At 42.5% G+C, this 22346-nt stretch overlaps 1 protein-coding gene across 1 annotated transcript in view; it reads left to right on the forward strand.

Moving 5' to 3' along the window:
* Positions 1-22346, forward strand: part of LOC126358119 (odorant receptor 43a-like) — a 79980-nt gene that overhangs the window by 8292 nt on the left and 49342 nt on the right. The window contains exon 2 of the mRNA XM_050007526.1: positions 18945-19094. Within this exon, the coding sequence (XP_049863483.1) occupies positions 18945-19094 (150 nt within the window). The remainder of the gene's footprint in view (positions 1-18944; positions 19095-22346) is intronic.

The following is a 22346-nucleotide window of genomic DNA, read 5'->3' on the forward strand; positions in this document are numbered from 1 at the left end:
CATCTCTTACCTTGCCACTCCATCTAATTTTCGACATTGTTCTGTAGCACCACATCTCAACTGCTTCGATTCTTTCTGTTCCGGTTATGCCACAGTTCTTGTCCCACTACCATACAATGCTTTGCTCAAAACGCACATTCTCACAAATGCCTTCCTCGAATTAAGATCCACGACTGATATTACTAGACTTCTCTTGGTTAGGACTGCACTCTTTGCCAGTACTAGTCCGCTGTTTATGACCACCTTGCTTCGTTCGTCATAGGTTATTTTGCTGCTTAAGTAGCAGAATTCCTTAGTTTCGTCTGCTTCGTTATCTCCAAATCTGATGTTAAATTTCTCTCTGTTCTCATTTATGCTACTTCTCATTACTTTCGTCTTTCTTAGATTTACTCTCAATCTATGTTTTGTATTCATTAGACAGTTCCTTCCATTCAGTACATCCTGAATTCGTCTTCATTTTCACTGAGAATAGTAACGTCATCTGTGAATGTTCTCATTGATGACCTTTCAACTTCAATTTGAATCCCACTGTTAAACTTTTCCTTCATTTCTGTTTCTGCTTCTTCGACGTACAGATTGAAGAGTAGGGGCGAAAGCTGCACCCCTATCTTACACCCTTTTTAATCCGAACACTCCGTTTTTGGTCTTCCATTCGTACTATTCTCTCTTGGTTCATGTACATATTGTATATTACCCTTATATCTGTGTAGCTCAGCCCTTTCTTTTCTCATAATTTCGGACACCTTGTGCTATTTCACATTGCCAAAAGTGTTTTTAGGTTGACAAATCCAATGTGTCTTGGTTTCTTGAATTTCATTCAGTCTTTCTTCCACTATCAGCAATGATGTCTGAACTGCCTCTCTGATGCCTTTACGGTCCTAAAGGCAAACTGATCGTCATCTAACAGGTCCTCAATTTGCTTTTCCATTCTTATGTATATTATTCTTGTCAGCAACATGGATGCATGAGCTGTGAAGCTGAGTGTGCGATAATTCTCGCACTCATCAGCTCTTCCTATCCTTGGAATTGTGTGGATGATGTTTTTCCAAAAGTCTGATGGTATATCGCCAGTCTCATACATTCTACACACCAACGTGAATAGTCGTCTTGTAGCCACTTTCACCAATGATTTTAAAAATTTCGACGGAATGTTATCTATCCGTTCCATCTTATTTGATCTTAAGTCGTTCAAATCTCTTTTAATTTCTGATTCTAGTTCTGGATGTCCTATCTCATCCCTACCGATGTCTCCTTCTTTTTCTGTCATATCACCAGCCAAGTCCTTCCCCTCGCACTGGCCTTCAGCGCACTCTTTCCACCTATCCGCTCCCTGCTCTGCATTTAAGGGCAAGTTCTCATTCAAATGAGCAAAAAATAGGCGAAGTTTGGAATCTTTATTTGCGGCAATGAAAAGAAATACAGAGATACTATTTGAGGATTACGATTGATCATACTTAGAACTTTATTTTAGATTTTCAATATAAAAAAGGCGACATACGTAATTGTGGTTTGATCTAGAACCTGCGAGTTTGAAGTACGCAGACTGCGTGCAGTGTAGTTCCTCAGGAGATATATGAAATCGAAAACAGACATCAGTCGATTCTACATTAAATTTATTGGAGCTTATACCTAACCACAATAAATTAAACTTAAATTTAACTAAATGGTACTAACCGGAAATTTGAGTTCGATTTTTAGGGTTTGTTTCACAGTTTATGGTTTTACAAAAACTGTTAATATTTGTAAATTTCGCATATTATAGGGTTAAGCTGCCAAGAAAATTGTTTATTTTTCGGGGGTCAAAGTCAGATGTTAATAGGCTGAATCGTTTTATTTTACCAAGTTCAGCGCTGTCAGGTGTGGCCGACGCTTGGATGGGTGGCCACACTGTCCGCTATGCGCTGTTGCCATTTTTCGAGGTGCACTCAGCCCCATGAAACCAATTGAGGAGCTACTGCCGGCCGCTGTGGCCGAGCGGTTCTAGGCGCTTGAGTCCGGAAGCGCGCTACTGCTATGGTCGCAGGTTCGAATCCTGCCTCGGGCATGGATGTGTGTGATGTCCTTACGTTAGTCAGGTTTAAGTAATTGTAAGTCTAGTGGGCTGATGACCTCAGATTTTAAGTCCCATAGGGCTTAGAGCCACTTTGAGGAGCTGCTTGACCGAACAGTAGCGGCCCCGGTCAAAGAAAACCATCATAACGACATGGAGAGTGGCGTGCTGACTACACGCCCCTCCTATCGACCGTGTATCAACCTTTGTATTGTATTGTATTGTATTGTATTGTATTGTATGTTAACCGAGGTCCTGGAAACGACGGAGAGGCTCCGAGCCCCACCGCAGCAACAGTGGTCCACAACTCCACGACGACTACCGCAGTCCACTTCACCCCTCCGCCGCCCCACACCGAACCCAGGGTTATTGTGCGGTTCGGTACCCGGTTGACCCCCCAGGCAACGTCTCACACCAGACGAGTGTAACCCCGATCTATGCGTGGTAGAGTAATGGTGGTGTACGCGTAAGTGGAGAACTTGTTTGAGCAGCAATCGCCGACGTAGTGTAACTGAGGCGGAATAAGGGGAACCAGCCCGCATTAACCGAGGCAGATGGAAAACCGCCCAAAAACCATCCACAGATGGCCGGTTCACCGGACCTCGACACAAATCCGCCGGGCGCTTTCGTGCCGGGGACCAGGCGCTCCTTTCCGCCCGGAAAGCCGTGCGTTAGACCGCACGGCCAACTGGGTGAACCGTATCAACCCTCACGCTGAGTTTTCCTGGAGAGTAATTCCTTTGTTCTTCTTGGCGAGAAAGACCTATCTGGCTGAGCTTGATTTGCTGCAGTTGGCAGCCTACAAACATTTTTGTCAGCTTTTTCGGCGAATATGTTTGCACACATATTACAGTACAAATCATTTTGTGCAAGTGCGTCACGGCATGACGAGTTTTGTACCCGATCAGGGCGTCTCCGGCTGAGAGCGTCCCACGGCAGCCGTGACATTGTTTCGAACAATAGGCAGCAGAAACTTTTGTAACGCACTTATTGAAATCCTTTTCTACCCAACATTCTAGACACATATATCTTTCAAAAATTGCAATAAAAAAGAGTTTTCTATTGTTTTTAATGAGGACCTGGTCTTTACAGTGGCATTCCCGTTGCGTAATGTAACTGCCCTTGCTTTTAATTTCACTGAACATCGCTTTGATTTTTTTATATGCTGAATCCGTCCTTCCGACGACCATTCCTTTTTCGATTTCTTCACATTTTTCATGCAGCCATTTCGCCTTAGCTTCCCTGCAGATCCTAATTATTTTGTTCCTAACTAAATTGTATTTCTGTCTTCCTGAATTTGCCCCATTAATTTTGGAATTTCTTTCTTTCGTCGACCAACTGAAGTGTTGCTTGTGTCACCCACGGTTTCTGCGCAGTTACCGTCTTGTACCTTCCCTACGGTATACTTTCCAAATTCTGTGATTGTCCTTTTTAGAGATACCTACTAATCTGTTTATCATCGCAGTACCTATAGCCTCAGAGAACTTCAAGCGTATCTCTTCACTTCTTCTACTTCTGTATGCCACTTTCTTGCGCATTGATTTCTTGCCTGGATTTCATACATGATGTTCCCTTGTAAATTTTACAAGTTGGGTGGTTTGTTGCTGTAGATCTTGTCTTTTACATCACTCCAGAGGAATGTATCAGGTGATGTCAAACAAGGTGACTTGTGGCAACAGTCCTTCCGAAATCACTCTTTTGTGGAAAAATTATTCAATCTCAGGCGTTGCCACTCGATATGTGTGACACGTGGAGCCATCCTCTTGGTACCAGCGGATGGTAAGTTCTTTATCACAAATTTCCGAAACATTTCGATGTAAACTGCATTTGTCATAGCACACTCGAAAAAAAAAAAATGGTCCGATGATGTGGCGCTGTGATATTGCACAGAACAAGCCAATCTTTTATTAATGCAGAGGTTGCTCAACCAGTGTACATGTAATATCATTACACCCCAAAGTCGTATTCTGAGAGTTTACGTAGCTGCAGAGGTGGAACCTTCCCTCGTCGCTAAGCCAAGTGTTCTGCAACATTCCTGGCCTCTGAGCGATAGATTGCTCTACCAACTGCAAAATGTAATGCGTTTGTTTTTGTCATTGACATTCAGTTCCTGAAGAACTGTAAACCTGGATGGATACCTGCCCTCTTTCTTAGGAAATCTGTGACATGTGCTCCGTGACATTCAACATTCCTGAGATAAACGTCGAACAGATTTTGCAGGAGAGGGCAACAATAGTTGTTTCACGTCAGGCCCTTTTTGTTCCGATAATGGCGACCATCCCCCACCTTGCAGATCCAACGCCGTTACAGTGTTCTCCATCTTGTTCATCAACTTTTGTACGCAGCATTTAGGCGGTATACGCAGGTCACCAAACCCTTTTACAAATATTCGCTGTTATGTCTTAATGGAACCAGTAACGCAATATTGTTTCCAAGAAACACGCGCTCTTCGACAGAATAGCGATACACTGTGGCTAAACAATGAACACTGGTATGCAGCCATAGCGATGTGCGTAAAGACACTGTTTCGTCAAAGGATGTCGCACAGTACAGTGTTGCCACGTCAAAAGCCAAAAATTACATGCTGCAGTTTCAGCGAAATTGTTAGCCATGTTTGTGAGGCCTTTTTCGAGTGGTAACCTTGTATAATTCATGACGGAAAACTATTATATTTACCAGAAGACTTCAATGTTCGAAAATCACACCTGTTATATTCAGTGAAAAATCCTCTAAACCTTATCTCTTATAAACAATATCGACTGATTTTTATGTCTGACTAAAACATAAGTTTGGGGGTACCACGGGAATGATACATGTTCATTGTGTTACAAATCCAGAGTCAACTCTTCTAAGCTTGATTTACAGGTAAACAACGAGATAGATCCATTTCAGATATAAACCTTGAATAAGTACAAACAACATGTACCGACTTAAAGAGAACTATGCACGAGGAAAGTAGACAAGACAGTGAACAGAACAGGAAAGAATACGGAAAACATTTAACAGATTAAGAAACAGATGAAGAAATTTTTGGTAAGGATTCCAGGTGTGGTCTGTTTGACTGTAGAGGAAGCAAAAGTGAAGTAAGAGCAGAGATCACTTTCCCGTAAACGTCGACGGCAGTAGAAACGGGGAACAAGATCGGGTTGGACAAGGACAGCTTCGTTTTAGAAACATAGGAGAAAACCGTTAAAAGTCTCTTTACGAGATTAAAAACGCTTATCCAGAAAATCTGTGATTAAGACAGCGGCTTCTGTGTATTACCGGAAGAATCTCCCACTTCTTAATATTTCAACCAGTGAAGCATATTGCCACAGGCAGCTATCATTTTACTTATTCAGTATTCATTTGCTTCCTTGTAGGAAATCTGCATTTTATACATAAAACGGAACGCTTTCCAGCAAGGACCTTATGAAGTGTGTTCAATGTTGTTGCAACTCTGTTCAGAATTTTGCTTCACTCTGTGCCCCTATTCTGTGATTCCTGTTTTGTACAGAAGAAAGACATCTGAATCTAATGTTCTGGAGTAACTAAGATGGTGCACGTCAACTTAAAGTTTTTATTTTTACCTCTATGCCTCCTACATTGGTGATGTCACTGCCTGCTGCGGTGGAGTGCTGTGTGATCTGTGTTCCTCTCCCGCCGCGGTGGCACGTCGTTATTAACTGGAAATTACGGCCCTCAGCAAACACTTTAAACAAACAAGATACAGTTCTAATTGCTGCTCCCCTATATTTTCACTATAGTGAATTTCATAAAACCACCAATAGTAGTTTACTTCCGTTGCAACTCTCAGCTGTCATAGTCTTCGCTTTGCTTGTAATACAGGGTACATGTAACATTACCCAACAAAATTTTACTTTTCTCTGCAACCCATAAGAAAACAGCTAGTGTTTGTGTTTTCGTTTGTGCGGATAAATAAACTGCTAATGAAAATGACAAATTAGGTCTCGTTTTTAGGCTATGATAATTTTACGTTGTTGCTTATATAAGCTTGTACATCCATCTACCTTAGTCGTTTTCCTTGCAGGAAGGTCACTGAAGGTGCAACCGCTTTGCCTGGCGTTTCCAGTTTTCTGCTGGTGGTTCGCTGGTTAGTGTACAGCACTAATCGGCTCTTCCATGGTTACTGTATAGCAGTAATCGGCTAACATTGATTCCCTCCACTTTCCCTGTTACCTGAATTCAATTTCCGAAGTTTGCAGGTGGAAGCGTTCTCCCTTGTTGTCGGTTACAGCATCACAGTGGTTAGGAAAGAAGTCCAAGTTGGAATCTAGGGAGTGTAACCTTAGGAACATGTTGGATCCCAGTCTGCTGTAGCAGTGCAGAAGTTTGCCGTAAGTCATTACAGTTTTCTGCCCTTTTGCTTTCTAAAAATTTGTTAACACTTGAACGATGGCATCCCAAGCTAACTTCTCATCACCCGCCACGATGGTGTTGAAATGCTCATCTTTGTACAGTTTGCGTGCCTGGCAACCCACGATAAGCTCCTCTTTTATTTTCGCCTCGCTAAGACGTCCTAATTCCTCGCGCAAATGGAGAAATGCTTCCCCAGTTTTGTTCATGACATTAACGAAGTTTTTTATTAGGCCCACCTTTATATGATGACTGGGAGAATTGTGCTCTCTGATGCTTCGTGCGTAACATTGTGTGTTCCTCCTTCAAGTGACTGACACTTACGCCGATCTTTCTTTTTATAATGAAGTGCTTTGGCGCGGATATCTTAGAGGCGCAGGAAGCAACAGAAGTTGTTGTAGCTGTATTGTAGCCCAAGTAATATGCCTATGACTTTCAGATCGCCATAAGTCTGCCATTTAAACGTGTCACATCTCTGCCGTAATAACGACTGTTTCATGTTATCATATGTTTCTTTCATGTAAGCTGCATACTCAATCGGAATTAATTGATAACGTGTTGTCATAATGCTGTAGCACACACTTGAGACACACTGTGGAGGAGTCGATGAACAACCTCCACTGATCGTATTTACAGTCAGTTCTCACAGCTACCATTGGTCCCTGTGCATAATTACAAGTACATTTCACTTTTTTAAAATGGAAGGAATAGCATATGGCCAAGCGCAGTCACGTTTACAATCTTATCAAGACAATTCCACTGTTGCAGCCTTGAAGCCAAAAGTTCAGCTTTACCTTTCGGTAATTCCAGGTCTCTCACTAGGTCTTTAAGTTTACATTGTGTTATTTTCTGAATCCCTGCACTCTCATCGTTACACACAAAATCAGAATGTCTCGAATAAGTGGATTTTGAAGGTGATGGTGCAGCACTAGTTACACTCGCGATCTCGTCACTACCAAAATCACGTGAGACAGGAACAGGCAGCCCATCTCCGTGACGCACTGGTCTCATGGCCGACGATACGTTAGAAAGATTTTCTATTCTTGGAAATACCATGTGTTAATGGTGTGTCATCCAAAAATAACAATCATTCCCATGGACTCGTATTTCTAGTGAGCTCTTGGCTACAGAAAATCCGACCGAAGATCTGTTATGATTCAGCCACAGATGAAGACCCGAAACCCAAGATATGCAACATACATGAGGAGTCCAGAGCTTGTCCCGTCACAGCCAAAGTACGCCTTCCTAATGTTAGCGTTATAGGTCTCCTTTCCAGCTTCTTTGCTGAACCCAAATAGAGAAAAATTTTCACTACTATTTATTCGTTTGCGAGACATATTGAATGACTTGAATAACAAAGACCACATGCACTAACTACGCTCCAGTAACACGTTCTTGCAGCACACGGACTGAACACAGCTTGTAACAGAGCGAAACTACTAAATGAAACAAGCTCCGCTCCTCCATTCTACTTCCCCTTTGTCTTATTGCTACGAACCCGGGTTAAAAGTAGCGATAAAATAAATACAGCTACTGTTGCCTGAAACTTCATTATTATGTCTACCATTCTCGGGATTTCGAATCCCACGTGGGGAAAAAGCGACAATGAATGCTAAAAAAATATATTTATTATTAAATGCACGTCCCTTTAACTTTGAAGTGAGAGTTACTTCGAGTTTTTCATTGTCGTTCTCGTAATCAGCGTGGTCGATATAGTTAACAAAAATTCATTTCATGTGATTCACTTATTCACTTTTGACTGGTGTAATCCTAACTCCGGTATAGCACGTGAATTTCCGTAACAAGACCGTTTTCACAAACAACAGTATATATAATAAAGTACATCCACACGTAATTCACATCTTTATTAACAGAAATAGGCCAACAACTATGACAAGAACATACACTCGACAGAAAGAACATGTTGTGGATGAGAGTTTACCTCCCAATTAGAACAGAATACTAGTGGTCAGTTGGTTACTTTTTACAGAGAACTTTCCTAGGCTCTAGTAATTTCATTGAACTGAGCACGATGGATAAAATTCATTTCAAAATGTTGGCCCTAACGAGACATGAGTCATGCATTGACCATACAGTTACATAATGATTAATTCCAGGCAGATCGTCTGATTACTAAAAGAAACAGGATGCTAAATTCATTTATTACAGTTTGCATTCAGAAAAGATTCACATGATCAGAACTTGCAAATGCATCAGCCAAATGATCATTTGACATGAATGATTCTAAAGCCTTGGCGAAGAAGGGAGTGTAAGGGATTAAGTAAAGTCATCATCTCAAGTCATCATCTCAAGTCATCATCTCATAAATGTCTGTGAAAATGTGATACGTTGTGCCTTCTAAGTGACTGCGTCTTTGCCCCGAAAGAATGATTTCCTAATGCATGGGTATCACATCAAAGAATGAGTTGAATTTGACCTCTAACTCTCCGTGAAGTAACAAGGCCCGAAACAGTTGCTTCAAATGGCTCTGAGCACTATGGGACTTAACTTCTCAGGTCATCAGTCCCCTAGAACTTATAACTACTTAAACCTAACTAACCTCAGTACATCATACACATCCGTGCCCGAGGCAGGATTCGAATCTGTAACCGTAACGGTCACGCGGTTCCAGAGTGTAGCGCCTAGAACCGCTCGGCAACTTAGGCCAGCCCGAAACAGTTTCTCGCTCCTATCATCACGCATACACATATCATCTGAGTGTCTTCACGCGTTTGCCTATGTTCCCGTAATCTCACCAAACTCTGCAAGTCGATGAGCAGAAGTCGTGGTCAGCTACTGTGTGCTGCTGGCGAAAGTCTGCTCTCGTGAACCCCCGGGGAAGACTCCTCTCCTCGATGCTTCCCAGAGGAGAAGTCTGTACCAAATGCTCCATGGTGGAGAAAGTTCTAATCGTTTTCCAGACTAAGTCTCGATGCACGTTCCATCGAAGCAGATTCCATTTTACCTCATTCATATCATCAGGAAGAACATGTGATACAGAAACAACTGCTTGTCCAATTTATCTCAGCCACACGATCAAACTGCTCCTTTAAATGGCCAACTAAAATAGTCAATTCACCTGTTACTACAGATTTTGAATCCTCATTACCAGCTATAATCTCTTCATCCACTTCAGTCAGCATCACACAGCTGCCATTCTAATCTGTTTCCCCCTTAGTCCTAGCGGTATCGAAGTCTGGTTGCAAATACTCTTCTACCTTGACTAGATTCATTGGTAAAACATTTGATTTAGTATCCACGCAGCAATGTTATCATCGAAACCTCTTATTAATTCGTCTCTCCAAGTTTTCACTTTACTGATCGTACTATCCATTTGTCTCATTATCTTAATCGACATTGCTCTTAGAGCTTCGTCCACTTACTGGACAAAGTTTTGCTTTCCGGTTCCTTCTCTGTGGCCAATAAGGGAACTGAAACTACAAGAGAATGCACGTGCTGCAACCCTTAACTTCTCTTCCAACTGTCACAATGTGGTGAGGAGCGCTCCCGCCTCTGGAGCTACTGTCAGTGCTTTGAGTAGATGCTGGATGCTGCTGCCGGCGAGATGGTGCCTCCTGCTGCGGTGCAGCGCAGCTTGGCGGCTGTCGTGGCTACAGCTCCTGACTGGCTGTTCGGCGCCCGCAATTACGCTGCTGATTGCTCCGAAATGTTTATCGTAGATCGTCGAAATGGTTTCACATGGAATCCTGCATTTACTACCCAGTCAGTTCACTGCGAACTATCCTGAACAAGCCCCCATATGCGGCAGAAAAATAATATGATATAAATCTGTTGATTCTAATTTTTTTATCCGACCTACAACTGCACGAATTATTTATACAAATAACGAAGTGCCCGGGTTTTAGGATGTACGATTTCTTTTTTATAATTTGGCTACCCTACTGCCTAGAGAGCACCCAAACGTGTTTATCAAATTTACCCAGAAAATCGTGTCGCAAAGTTCAACAATATCGGATGTTTCAAAAAGACTGGCCTGATTTCGACTCGTATTAATTACTAAATATAGGATGCGCCGGCAAGGTAATGTGAGTTGCTCGAATGCGCGTGGCCTAGATTTTCAAAATATCGCCATTAGATATCAATCAGTGAGTCTTCTCAGTGTCCAGTCTGTCAGAAGTTAGATGGTGTCTTCTCAAGCAAAGACGTTTTATGTGCTGCAGTTTGCAAAGAGTGAGTCGTGCTTCTGATGACATGGAGGAAAAATTCAGTAGACATTTGAGCTAAGTCCACGAAAGTCTACGTGCTGCTCAAGCAGAGAATTGCCCCATCGACTGTCAGGCGAGTGTTAAGGCGTCTTTTGGACTATAAACCACACAGACTAAAATTAGTGCAAGCTCTTCAGGTTACTGATAAAAGGAAACGGGTTGACTTAGCAATGCTCTGCTAGAGGACACGGAAGACAGTGCATTTTTACCACGGTTAGTTTTCAGTTATGAAGCAACATTTCATGTAAGCGGTGAAGTGAATCGTCATAACGTGCGCGTATGGGGACTACAGTACGCTAATGACATTACTGAGCACGAAAGAGACTCACGTATATTGAAAATTTTTCGTGCGACTTCTCTTTCAAAAAAGTGCATGGTCCCTTCTTTCTTTACAAGAAGACACTGACTGGACTGAGTTATCTTTAAATGCCGCCGAACTGGCTTTTCCTACAACTTCAGGAAGACTCCGGTAACTTCATTTTCCAAAAGAAAGGAGCTCCTCACAACAACGTGCGTCAGTTTCTCATTTAAGGATGGGGCCCCTCCACGCCCACACCAACGTGGTGACCAAACCAAAAGTTCTACTGTCACCTCCGTAAACATGTTAGTTTTTTGAATCAGGCGTTACAGGATGCGGGCTGTGATGTTGTCCATGCGTCTGGGTAAGATTACTCATTAACATGGTCCATCAGGAGATAAAAGTGGTCGAAAACGATTGAAGGGTAGCGGTTGTAAGGGCAGAGGAAAAAAAGTGCCAAGGCAAGAGCCAAGGGCAGGACGGGTAGTAATGGCAGTAGCGGCTTGCTATCTGCGACGGTGCATGCAAGGTGTGGTTGTGTTAGTTCGAGGTATCGTGCATCGTTACCTTTATCGTTGTTGGAGCTTGTTGCGGCGCTTGCTGTGGTTGTTGCGTCCCTGCAACAGTTCAAGGTCGTTGTAGATTAGTGGGAGATCGGTCATAGATCGGCTCACAGACGGTGTAGGGGGTGTGTGTGGCTGGTTTGCGTGCTGTGTACAGTACGGTTTCCCTGCGGTTGCCTGATTTTCGGCTGGTTGCGCATCTGGGTTCCCAGTAATAACTGTGTTGCAGCAGCTCGCCAGTACTGTCGTGTTAGCGTTCTATGGACCATAGATGTTTAGTTCCTAGCCAGTAATGTCTTTGGTCTGTATGCTTCCATCTATGGTTGTGGTCGCAGTTACCCAGAGAAAGAATAAACGGGTTGCGCGAGTGTCTCGTGTTATTGTACAGTCGTGTGGAGAGTTTTTGGAATACCTGCAAGATGGTATCTATCCGGTATTCCCGGTCAAGGTCCGCGATGCGTGTGTAGCGCGGAGCGTTGCTTATGATTTTGAGTACTTTGTTCTGTATGAGCTGCAGACGGCGCAGGCGAGTTGGCGCAGCGTATCCCCAGACAGGGGCTGCGTACGTCATCAGGGGTCTAATAAGTGTCATGTACATGGACCTAGACACCCTCCTGTTCAGTGCGCTACGCCTGTGAAGCATAGGGTAGAGTTGTTTGAGCCTCGCGTTAGCTTTGTTGACCACGTGTTGAATGTGGTCCCCCCAGAGTAGTTTCCTGTCCAGCCAGACACCGAGGTATTTGACCTTCTCGCGGAAACGTATTGGGCGTGTGTGTAGTGTTTTGGGTTGCAGTGCTGGTGTTTGCGCAGTTGCTTCGGTCTTCTAGTGAACAGAACGGCCTCGCATTTGTCGACGTTTACTCTAACACGCCATTTCACCAGCCAAGGCTCCGCCGTTCTGAGTGCAGTCTGTAGTCGTGAGTTAATGTTAGACGGCTTCCAATCTTGCGCGAGAATGGCAGTGTCATCCGCGTAGATTGCTACCGTCGTGTTATGTGTAGCTGGGAGGTCGTTAATGTAGAGGTTAAACAGTAAGGGCCCTAGGATACTTCCTTGGGGTACTCCTGCCTGTATACCATGTCGTGTCGATTGTTTGCCCTGCACGTCGGTGTTGAAACACCTGTCCGTGAGATATGAGTGTATGAGACGTACGAGCCCGTCGGGGAACCCTGCGTCACTAACTTTGCGTATTAGGCCGTTGTGCCATTGACGATCGAAAGCCTTTTCGATGTCCAGGAACACCGCACCAGTTGCCTTGTTTGTGTTGTATCCGTGTGTTATGTATTCAACGACTCGGAGGAGTTGTTGTGTTGTTGAGTGATGATTTCTGAAACAGAATTGCTCCGATCTCAGGGTGTCATTTTCTCAGTGACACTCTGCCCCAATACGGCATACGGAGCACGGGACCCCGAGACACGGCCCTCCACATTTCGTTTCCAAGGTAGCCAGACATGACCCCAGCGATTTTTTTCTTGTGGTGATATGTGAAGGAAAGTGTGTTAATCTCCTCTTTATGTTGTGATACAGAAGAAGTTCAAATGGTTCAAATGGCTCTGAGCACTATGGTAAGTAACATCTGACGCCATCAGTGCCCTAGACTTAGAACTGCTTAAACCTAACTAACCTAAGGACATCACACACATCCATGCCCGAAGCTGGAATTGAAGCTGTGACAGTAACAGCAGCGCTGTTCCGGACTCAAGCTCCCAGAACCGCTTGGCCACAGCGGCCGGTTACAGAAGAAGAGAAGAACAGTATAACAGCCGACGCAACTTATGTAAAAACAGACACCTTGTGTACGGCTTATGACGAATTTAGCTGTCGTCTACAAGTTGTGCTGTTGCTGGTGGACACATAGAGCATTTGTAACAGCACAGCTGAAATTTTAAAATTTTGCGTTTTTCAACTTATACCATGCTTATAGTATGTTTTTATGAGTAAATATGTAGTTTTGAAAACAGATCATTCTTTTTAAATCACCCTGCGTGTACATTCATCATCACACAGTGATCAATAATGTTCACAAGCTACAGTACTTTACGATTTAACATAAACTCAATTTATTCACTGTTTCTTTAATGCTGAATCAACTTGATTATTGTGACTGTCCGAGAGCTTAAAAGCACACCAGAGCAGTAGCTCACGCTTAGTATCGCGAAAAACCTCCGGTAAAATCTTGGAAATAAAATCAATGCTCATTTAGCGTAAGTATTTAAATTAGAGTAAAACAGTGAAAATTCACAAGTTCACATCACTCGCAAATAATTGCGTTAAGGTTTCAAAGTTCAGACCAGTTCGCGTAATGCGAACTATCCAGAGTTCACAAGCTGAAATACTTTAAATTATTCGCTCCACGAAACAGACAAATACCACAAGTCCCCGTTTCAACATTTGGAAAATGTCCCTACCAAGACAAGACCTACACTTCGGTCATAACACACGCGTCTTCTCCTCTAGTTCTCAAATCTGAATTATCCCCAATTCACGACGAGAAGATCGATGCCGGCTATTTAAGCCGTGGACCTTGTCGTTGGTTGGGGACTTGGACGCCTCAGCGATACAGATAGCCGTACCGTAGGTGCAACCACAACGGTGGGGTATCTGTTGAGAGGCCAGACAAACGTGTGGTTCCTGAACAGGGGCATCAGCGTTTTCAGTAGTTGCAGGGGCAACAGTCTGGATGATTGACTGATCTAGCCTTGTAACACTAACCAAAACGGCCTTGTTCTGCTGGCACTGCGAACGGCTGAAAGCGAGGGGAAACTACAGCCGTAATTTTTCCCGAGAGCATGTAGCTTTACTGTTTGGTCAAATGATGATGGCGTCCTCTTGGGTAAAATATTCCGGAGGTAATATTGTCCCCCATTCGGATCTCCGGGCGGAGACTACTCAGGAAGACGTCGTTATCAGGAGTTCTGGCGTACTACGGATCAGAGTGTGGAATGTCAGATCGCTTAATCGGGCAGATAGGTTAGAAATTTTAAAAATGGAAATGAATAGGTTACAGTTAGATATAGTGGAAGTCGGTGAAGATCGGTGGATAGGGAGAACAAGACTCCTAGTCAGGGGATGATGATGATGTTTGGTTCGTGGGGCGCTCAACTGCGCGGCCATCAACGCCCGTACAAAGTCCCAATTTTGCTACAATCCAATCTTTTCCACACTCCAATATAGCTACTGTCAAGAATTATGAAGATGATGATGAGATGAGGTAACACAAACACCCACTCTCCGGGCAGATAAAATCCCCAACCCGGGTGGAAATCGAACTCGGGGCCCCGTGATCCAGAAGTAGCAACGCTAGTCACTAAACCACAAACTGCAGACCTTCTAGTGAGCTGAATACAGGGTTATACATACAAATTCATATTGGGGTAATGCAGAGATTGGTTTAATAATGAACAAAAAAAATAGGAACGCGGATAAACTACTATGAAAGGGCATAGTGAACGCCTTATTGTAGCCAAGATAGACACGAAGCCCACGCCTACCACAGTAGTACTGCGCAGATTACGAAGAGAGTGAAGAAATGTATGATGCGATATATGAAATTGTTCAGCTAGTTAAGGGAGACGAAAATTTAATAGTCATGGGGGATTGGAATACGGGAGTAGGAAAAGAAGGAGAAGGAAAAGTGGTAGGTGAATATGGACTAGGGGTAAGGAATGAAAGAGAAATCCGCCTGATAGAATTTTGCCCAGAGCATAACCCTGGTTTAAGAATCATAAAAGAAAGTTGTACACATGGATGGGGCCTGGAGACACTGGAAGGATTCAGCTAGATTATATAATGGTAAGACAGAGATTTAGGAACCAGGTTTTAAACTGTAAGACATTTCCAGGGGCAGATGTGGATAATTGCTAGTTATGAATTGCAGATTAAAACTGAAGAAACTCGAAAAAGGTAGTAATTTAAGGATAAACTGAAAGAACCAGAGGTTGTAGAGAGTTTGAGACAGAGCATTAGGGAACGATTGACAAGCACAGTGGAAAGAAATACAGTAGAAGAGGAATAGGTAGCTTTGAGAGATGAAATAGTGAAGGCTGCAGAGAATCAAGTAGGTAAAAAGTTGAGGGCTAGTAGAAATCCTTGGGTAACAGAAGAAATATTAACTTCGATTTATGAACGGAGAAAATAGAAAAAAGCAGTAAATGAATCAGGCGAAAAGGAATACAAACGTCTCAAAAATGAGATCGAGTGGAAATGCAAAAGGTTAAGCAGGGATGGCTAGAGGACAAATGAAGGATGTAGAGGCATATATCGCTAGGGGTAAGATAGATACTGCCTACAGGAAAGTTGAGGGTACCTTTGGAGAAAAGGGAACCATTTGTATGAATATCAAGAGCTCAGATGGATAACCAATCATAAGCAAAGAAGGGAATGCAGAAAACTGGAAGAAGTATATGGAAGGTGATGTACTTGAGGGAAATATTACCGAAATTGAAAAGAACGTAGATAAATGTGAAACAGGAAACATGATACTGCGTGAAGAATTTGACAGAGCACTGAAAGACCTGAGACAAAACAAGGTACGGGGAGTAGATAACATTTCATCAGAACTACTGGCAGCCATGACAAAACTCTACCATCTGGTCAGCAAGATGTATGAGACAGGTGAAATACCCTCGGACCTCAAGAAGAATATAATAATTCCAATCTCAAAGAAAGCAGGTGCTGACAGGTGTGAAAATTACAGAACTATCACATTAATAAGTCACAGTTGCAAAGTAATAACACGAATTCTTTACAGACGAATGGGGAAACTGGTAGAAGACGACCTCGGAGGACGATCAGTTTGGATTCCGTAGCAATGTTGGAACACACTAGGCAATATCGACCCTACGACTTATCTGAGAAGATAGATTAAGGAAAGGCAAACTTACTTTTCTAGCAATTATAGACTTAGAGAAAACTTTTGACAATGTGGAAGACGCTATTTCAAATTCTGAAGGTTGCAGGAGTAAAATACAGGGAGCGAAAGGCTATTTACAATTTGTACAAAAACCAGATGGCAGTTATAAGAGTTGAGGGGCATGAAATGGAAGCAGTGGTTGGGAAGGAAGTGAGACAGGGTTGTAGCCTTTCCCCGACGTTATTCAATCTGTATACTGAGCAAGCAGTAAAGAAAACGAAAGAAACATTTGGAGTGTTAATTAAAATCCAGGGGGATGAAATAAAAACTTTGAAGTTTGCCCACGACATTTTAATTCTGTCAGAGACAGCAAATGTCTTGGAAGAGCAGTTGAACGGAATGGACAGTGTCTTGGAAGTAGGATATAAGATGAACATCAACATGAGTAAAACGAGGATGATGGAATGTAGTCGAATTAAATCAGGTGATGCTGATCAAATTAGTTTAGGAAATGAGACACTTAAAGTAGTAGATGAGGTTTGCAAATTTGGGATGCAAAATAACTGATGATGGTCGAAGTAGAGAGGATATACAATGTAGACTGTAGAACGATGCAAGGAAATCGTTTCTGAAGAAGAGAAATTTGTTAACATCGACTGTAGATTTAAGTGTCAGGAAGTACTTTCTGAAATATTTGTATGGAGTGTAGTGTAAGCGAAACATGGACAATAAATAGATTACACAAGAAGGGAATAGAAAGTTTTGAAATCTGGTGCCACAGAAGATTACATACGTAGATCACGTAACTAATGAGTAGGTACTGAGTAGAATTGTGGAGAATAGGAATTTGTGGCACAACTTGTATAGAAGAATGGATCGGAAGATAGGACACATTCTGAGGTATCAAGGGATCACCAGTTTAGCACTGGAGAGAAGTATGGACGGTAAATGTCGTAGAGGGAGAACAAGAAACGAATATACTAAACGGAATCAGAAGGATGTTGGTTGCAGTAGTTGCTCGGAGATGAAGAAGTTTGCACAGGATAGAGTAGGATTTAGATCTGCATCTGGACTGAAGACCACAACAACAACATGTGTATTTCATAAGACAGAAGAGTACGAAACTCAGTTGTGACTATCAAACTTTTATTTGTTTAGTATATGTATATATTACACATTAGATTGCATGCAGGAATCCTAAGTTTTCCATTATTGTCCTTGGTCACAATTCTTCGCACTCCTACAGCCGACGATATTTTGCAGTATGTCTGGTCGGATACCCTGCATAAAAATTAAATAATGGAATATTTTGCAGTATGTTTGGTCGAACAGCCTTCCTATGAAATGACACAACACTTGAGTTTGGCTAATTTGCAGAGCTTACCTTGAGTTCACCGAGCTGAGGTAGCCGAGCCTAACTGTTTGACGAAAGTAGTTTGTTTGCAAGTTGGAAAGACCCTGCCCACAGTGGTGTAAGGCCGCGGATCTCTTGTTACGCGAGAAACAAAGCGCCGCTGGTCTTCACGAGAGACAGACCGACCACTTGTTGCAAATTTAAGAATGACACTCCTTACTGCTTAACAGCAATAATTTAGCAGAATGAAGGAACTGAGCGCTGGTTTCCAGAAAGACAAAACATGGAGCCGGTGGACTGGCTGGAATGACAACTTTCCTGTAGAGTGGAGACGTCGGACAGGCTGGTTAAGAACTGAGTCTTTCTATAGATCAACAATGCGTACTCGGAAATCGTTGATTTATGCACGAATCTGCTAATGAGCAGCATATTGTAATATCGTCTCATTGGCGCACAAAGGGAAACGACAGGGACAGAATTTGGAACACGTGTACACTCCACGAACGCTAACTTCAGAAGTTCGCGTTCGTGGAATGTAGCGCCTGCTCCGTTCACAGCCACCGTCTATCGACATGGTGTGATGCCTGAAGATGGTCTAAAACAGACAGATACCTGTAACATAAAAAAAAGTTTCTTGGAGTTGTGACTGTTCATGTTCATCTTTCACTAATAAAAAACCGCTGTACTCCAAGAGAAATGTTCTAAGAAATTATTGACTCCGGCCATCGGAGAAGAAGGGGAATATTAAATAAGAGTAAACTCAATAAAAACTGAACCCAGATACTTACAGAAAAGTCAATAACATCGTTATAAAGACAAAAATTAGACGAATTTGTTCTCATAGCTAAACAAACAATTTAGAAGCACCATGTCCATATTTTATTAATTTTTATTTTTTGTACCGTCACATACAATCCTACCAATGAAACACAACAGTTGCATGAAGCTCGAATAATAATCCTAACATCTGGGAAAATAGGACGACGTTTTCCTGTAGTCATACTACAGACACAACTTTCTCGCCAGGAAGACTCTTTATAAGTTGTAATTCCCCAATTTTATTCACCAGCACAGTTATTCTGTCATTTTCCTGAGTCGTTATTGCATGCTCTGGTAAAAATATGTATTGCAACCTGACCGTTAGCATTTTCTTGTCAGATTGAGTATAGTTATTAGTACTTGAAATCTTCGACTACAAGTAAGTTATATTGTGATGAGTGTGATTACTGATGCTGTCTTTTTTAGGTCGCTTTCTTCATCTACAAAGGTGGCGCCCTGCGAGAGCTGTTGCAGCTGCTGTCTGACGCCAGGGGAAACTACGGCAATGGAAAAACCAGTCAGAGCATCCGACTCCGAAACCAGAAGCTGGCACACCGCCTGTATATATTCATGCAGGTACTAACCGAGCAATAATTTTTAAAAATGTTCATTTTTGTTTTTTGGGCAGACCAAGTATATCTTAATCTACACAATTTGTGTCACTTTTCAGCTTGGTCTTCATTTACTTTCATTCATTGTTCTATCGTTCTGAAGTGTTTTAAAATACCGTTAAGATAAAACTTTGTTCCAGCTTCCGAAATACATTGACACAGTGATGGCCAAACAAGCTCCTAGCTTTCGCTCCCCATCTGTCCCTTAAAAAGATGTGAAACGACGACTATCGAGGGTGCTAAGTTGCTATTGTAGGTAGGATGTCGAAGCGTTACCCTTCCAAATGTCCTGATCATTTCCGCAGTGACATAAGTAGTGTGACGACGCGCGTTATTCTATAGAGTTTAAGCGGGCAGCATTTTCGGCTTCTTGGAAGACCTCAGTATCGTAATAGATTCATTTTTTTGCTTTCACTCATATTCAAACAGAGGCTTTGTGAAGGCTTGGGAGGGCATCTTATTCATTCTCATCAACACCATCTTGCAAATTCATAATCATGCTACATGGAGCATTATCACTTCAGGAGATATAACCATATGCTACGAGCAGTGCCGGCCCCGTTGTTTGATTACCGTTGAAATTCGTTAGTGAAGCGGCGGACTCCCACATCTCACATGTCATTACTATCGCTTCATTTGATCGAAACCGATATGACGTTTCCACTTGGTGATGAGTATTGGGTCCTGAAAATATGGATGATATCAGTGATTATAAAGATCTAGTGGGTAATTCATACCGAAATTTCCCTCTGTCTCCGTAGTTAATTCCATGTCTTGTATTTGATGTGCTATGTGAGCCCGACAGAGCTCAGCTGAACCTCTTGCTGAGCGATTCGCTGACCCGTCTGACTGTGTAGGGACACACTGCGTCTGCATGGCAAACCCTACGTGCACACACTCACGTGGCAGTTTTTACCGTGCTAAAACAAAGGCGAAAGGATGGAGTGTGGACACAATCACTATAAAAATGTACACCACAAAGGCGAATATTTCGGGACAGACCAGCTCGGCAGTCGAGTTTGGCCAACTGCTCGGTCAGTGAATGGGTACCTTAACGACTAGGTTGCTTGGACAAGGGGCAATAACCTGGACACCAGATGTCAGGTAGCCGTTTGCGGGGCACTGCGATGTCCAGCCCAGGACTGGTAGGGCATGAGCAGTCAACACTGTAGGTCACAGCCATGTGTGGGGGTCACGGAGTCTGTTTGAAATGGGCACTCTTATCAACCCTGTCACGTGTCCAGCAAGTGCAGAATAAATTATTTCTACAAACCAGTCTCGCTGCACAAATAACTGTCTGATGGAATTTTGTTTCTCGCCAGTAATGATTTTCGTAGAAAACTGGAATGCCGCAGGTTGGTTAGGAGACATACATCTCTGCTTTCTCACGGGCACGTCAGCAGCTATTGGGTGTTACAAGTCTTTTCTTCTCCACTTGTAGAACTGCGATAGTGGGCAGTTTCTCAGGGAGTTTCTCTCTGTCGCTAGGTGGGAAAACAACCCAGTTTGTGACGTAAAGAAGATATCTGAGAATTAGGAGTTTGGAACTCTGTTTCCTCAGAACTGTATCCACCAACTCGATAACTTATGAAACATTTACTAGGTGCATCACTGGACCAACGTTTTAAAAAATTATCTCTTTCGCCAGTGTTGGTCTTTTCCCTGATGAAGTAGTCTTTTGTGCAGACTATGTGCAAGGGAGAGAGGGAAAAAAGAAATTTTCGGACACACTTTTGGTGGAGACATGGAAGCACTCATGGCTTTAAGACGTGAGAAAGTAGATGTTCTGAACTTGGAGGCGGGTTGGAGGCTGGACTTAGGTTTCTGAGAGTCAAGAGATCAAAAGGCAACAGATGACTAGTGGCTACCAGAAGACTCCGCCGTATGCAGAACTCAAAGCTCTGACTCGTCAACTATACTGAGACCATTTGGCAGCCCAGGCCAACAGGGAAGTAATGCAACGGGTTTTTTGGTCGGTTGCTTCTAAATTTGATTATGTTCTGTTATTCTACAACTGGCCAGGGATGTGATTCTCATCCTTGACCGAACTGAATTTGTGATGTACATGAGAATATCATACATATATCTAGCGCAAACAGGTCAATCATGCACACCCAACGGCAGTAAGATATCGTCGAGGATGACCTATTGAGAGAATGGTCAGTCCTGTCCCACTAGTTACTTGTGGACTTTGGCAAACCAACCATCCTCTCATTTACATATTTCTCAGTATTCATAATTGATAGTCCCTCTCACTTTGTAATATAGTGCTCTGGTTGATGTGTCAATATTACTTCGTTATTATAGATGTGCTCATGTGGAACAATTTCACAAAACTAGGATTAAACTGAGTCAGAAATATTAATTTAGTAGTTAGACAACCCTCCTCTTATTAATTAAACTCTTAATAGCTTTTTAAGAACCAACACCTGTAATTTCTTTACGAGGATATCGTTCGTATCGTTCAGTCCACTGCACGATAGGTTCTTTCCTATATCTGGGTTCATTAGGTGTCTGCAGTTTTCTTTCACAGACTGCACAGAGAAATGTGTGTGGTTACAAAGTTAAAGAATATCCACGATTTCCCTAATCAGAAAAACGACGAAGAAAGTCTCTGATCCAAAATTTGGGTTATCTCACAAAAGGGCGCCGTTCTACACAAACTTTTGTATTAAGTGAGTTCAAAGGCAGTTTAAATTTCACAGTGTTCTCTGAATTTAAACACGAACTTTCTCTAGAGAAAAATGTAAGCTTTGACGCGTTTCATCACACAGCATAATGCTACTACCGGGTATAGGAACTGTAACCCTCCCTTTTGTCCCCACGTTGTTTTCCAGACGTGTGGCAAACAATAACAACTTCTGGACCTCAGTCATCGATGAAACGTTGTTTGGAAGTAGAAGATTGGGCTAATCAGTCAGTTTGGTGGTAATGATCTAATTATATATAATAACTATCTTTAAATCCATCGTGTTTCTGTCGGTAAGTTCAGTGTTGTTTAAACTGTTTTGCTTATGAGACGATTTTTTGCCTTAAATTACGCCTGTTTTCATCACATTAGACACGTAAGCTCTGACCGCCCTAAGTAAATACATATACTTAGTGGTCGACGTTATTTAACGCTCACTGCATGTCTGCTAAAAGTGACATGACTGTACATCGAAAAAGTAGCTCAAAACTCATATATACAAAAGCACCTCAGAAGACTTGCAGAAAT

Source organism: Schistocerca gregaria, chromosome 1 (assembly GCF_023897955.1).
Source record: "Schistocerca gregaria isolate iqSchGreg1 chromosome 1, iqSchGreg1.2, whole genome shotgun sequence".
NCBI lineage: Eukaryota > Metazoa > Arthropoda > Insecta > Orthoptera > Acrididae > Schistocerca > Schistocerca gregaria.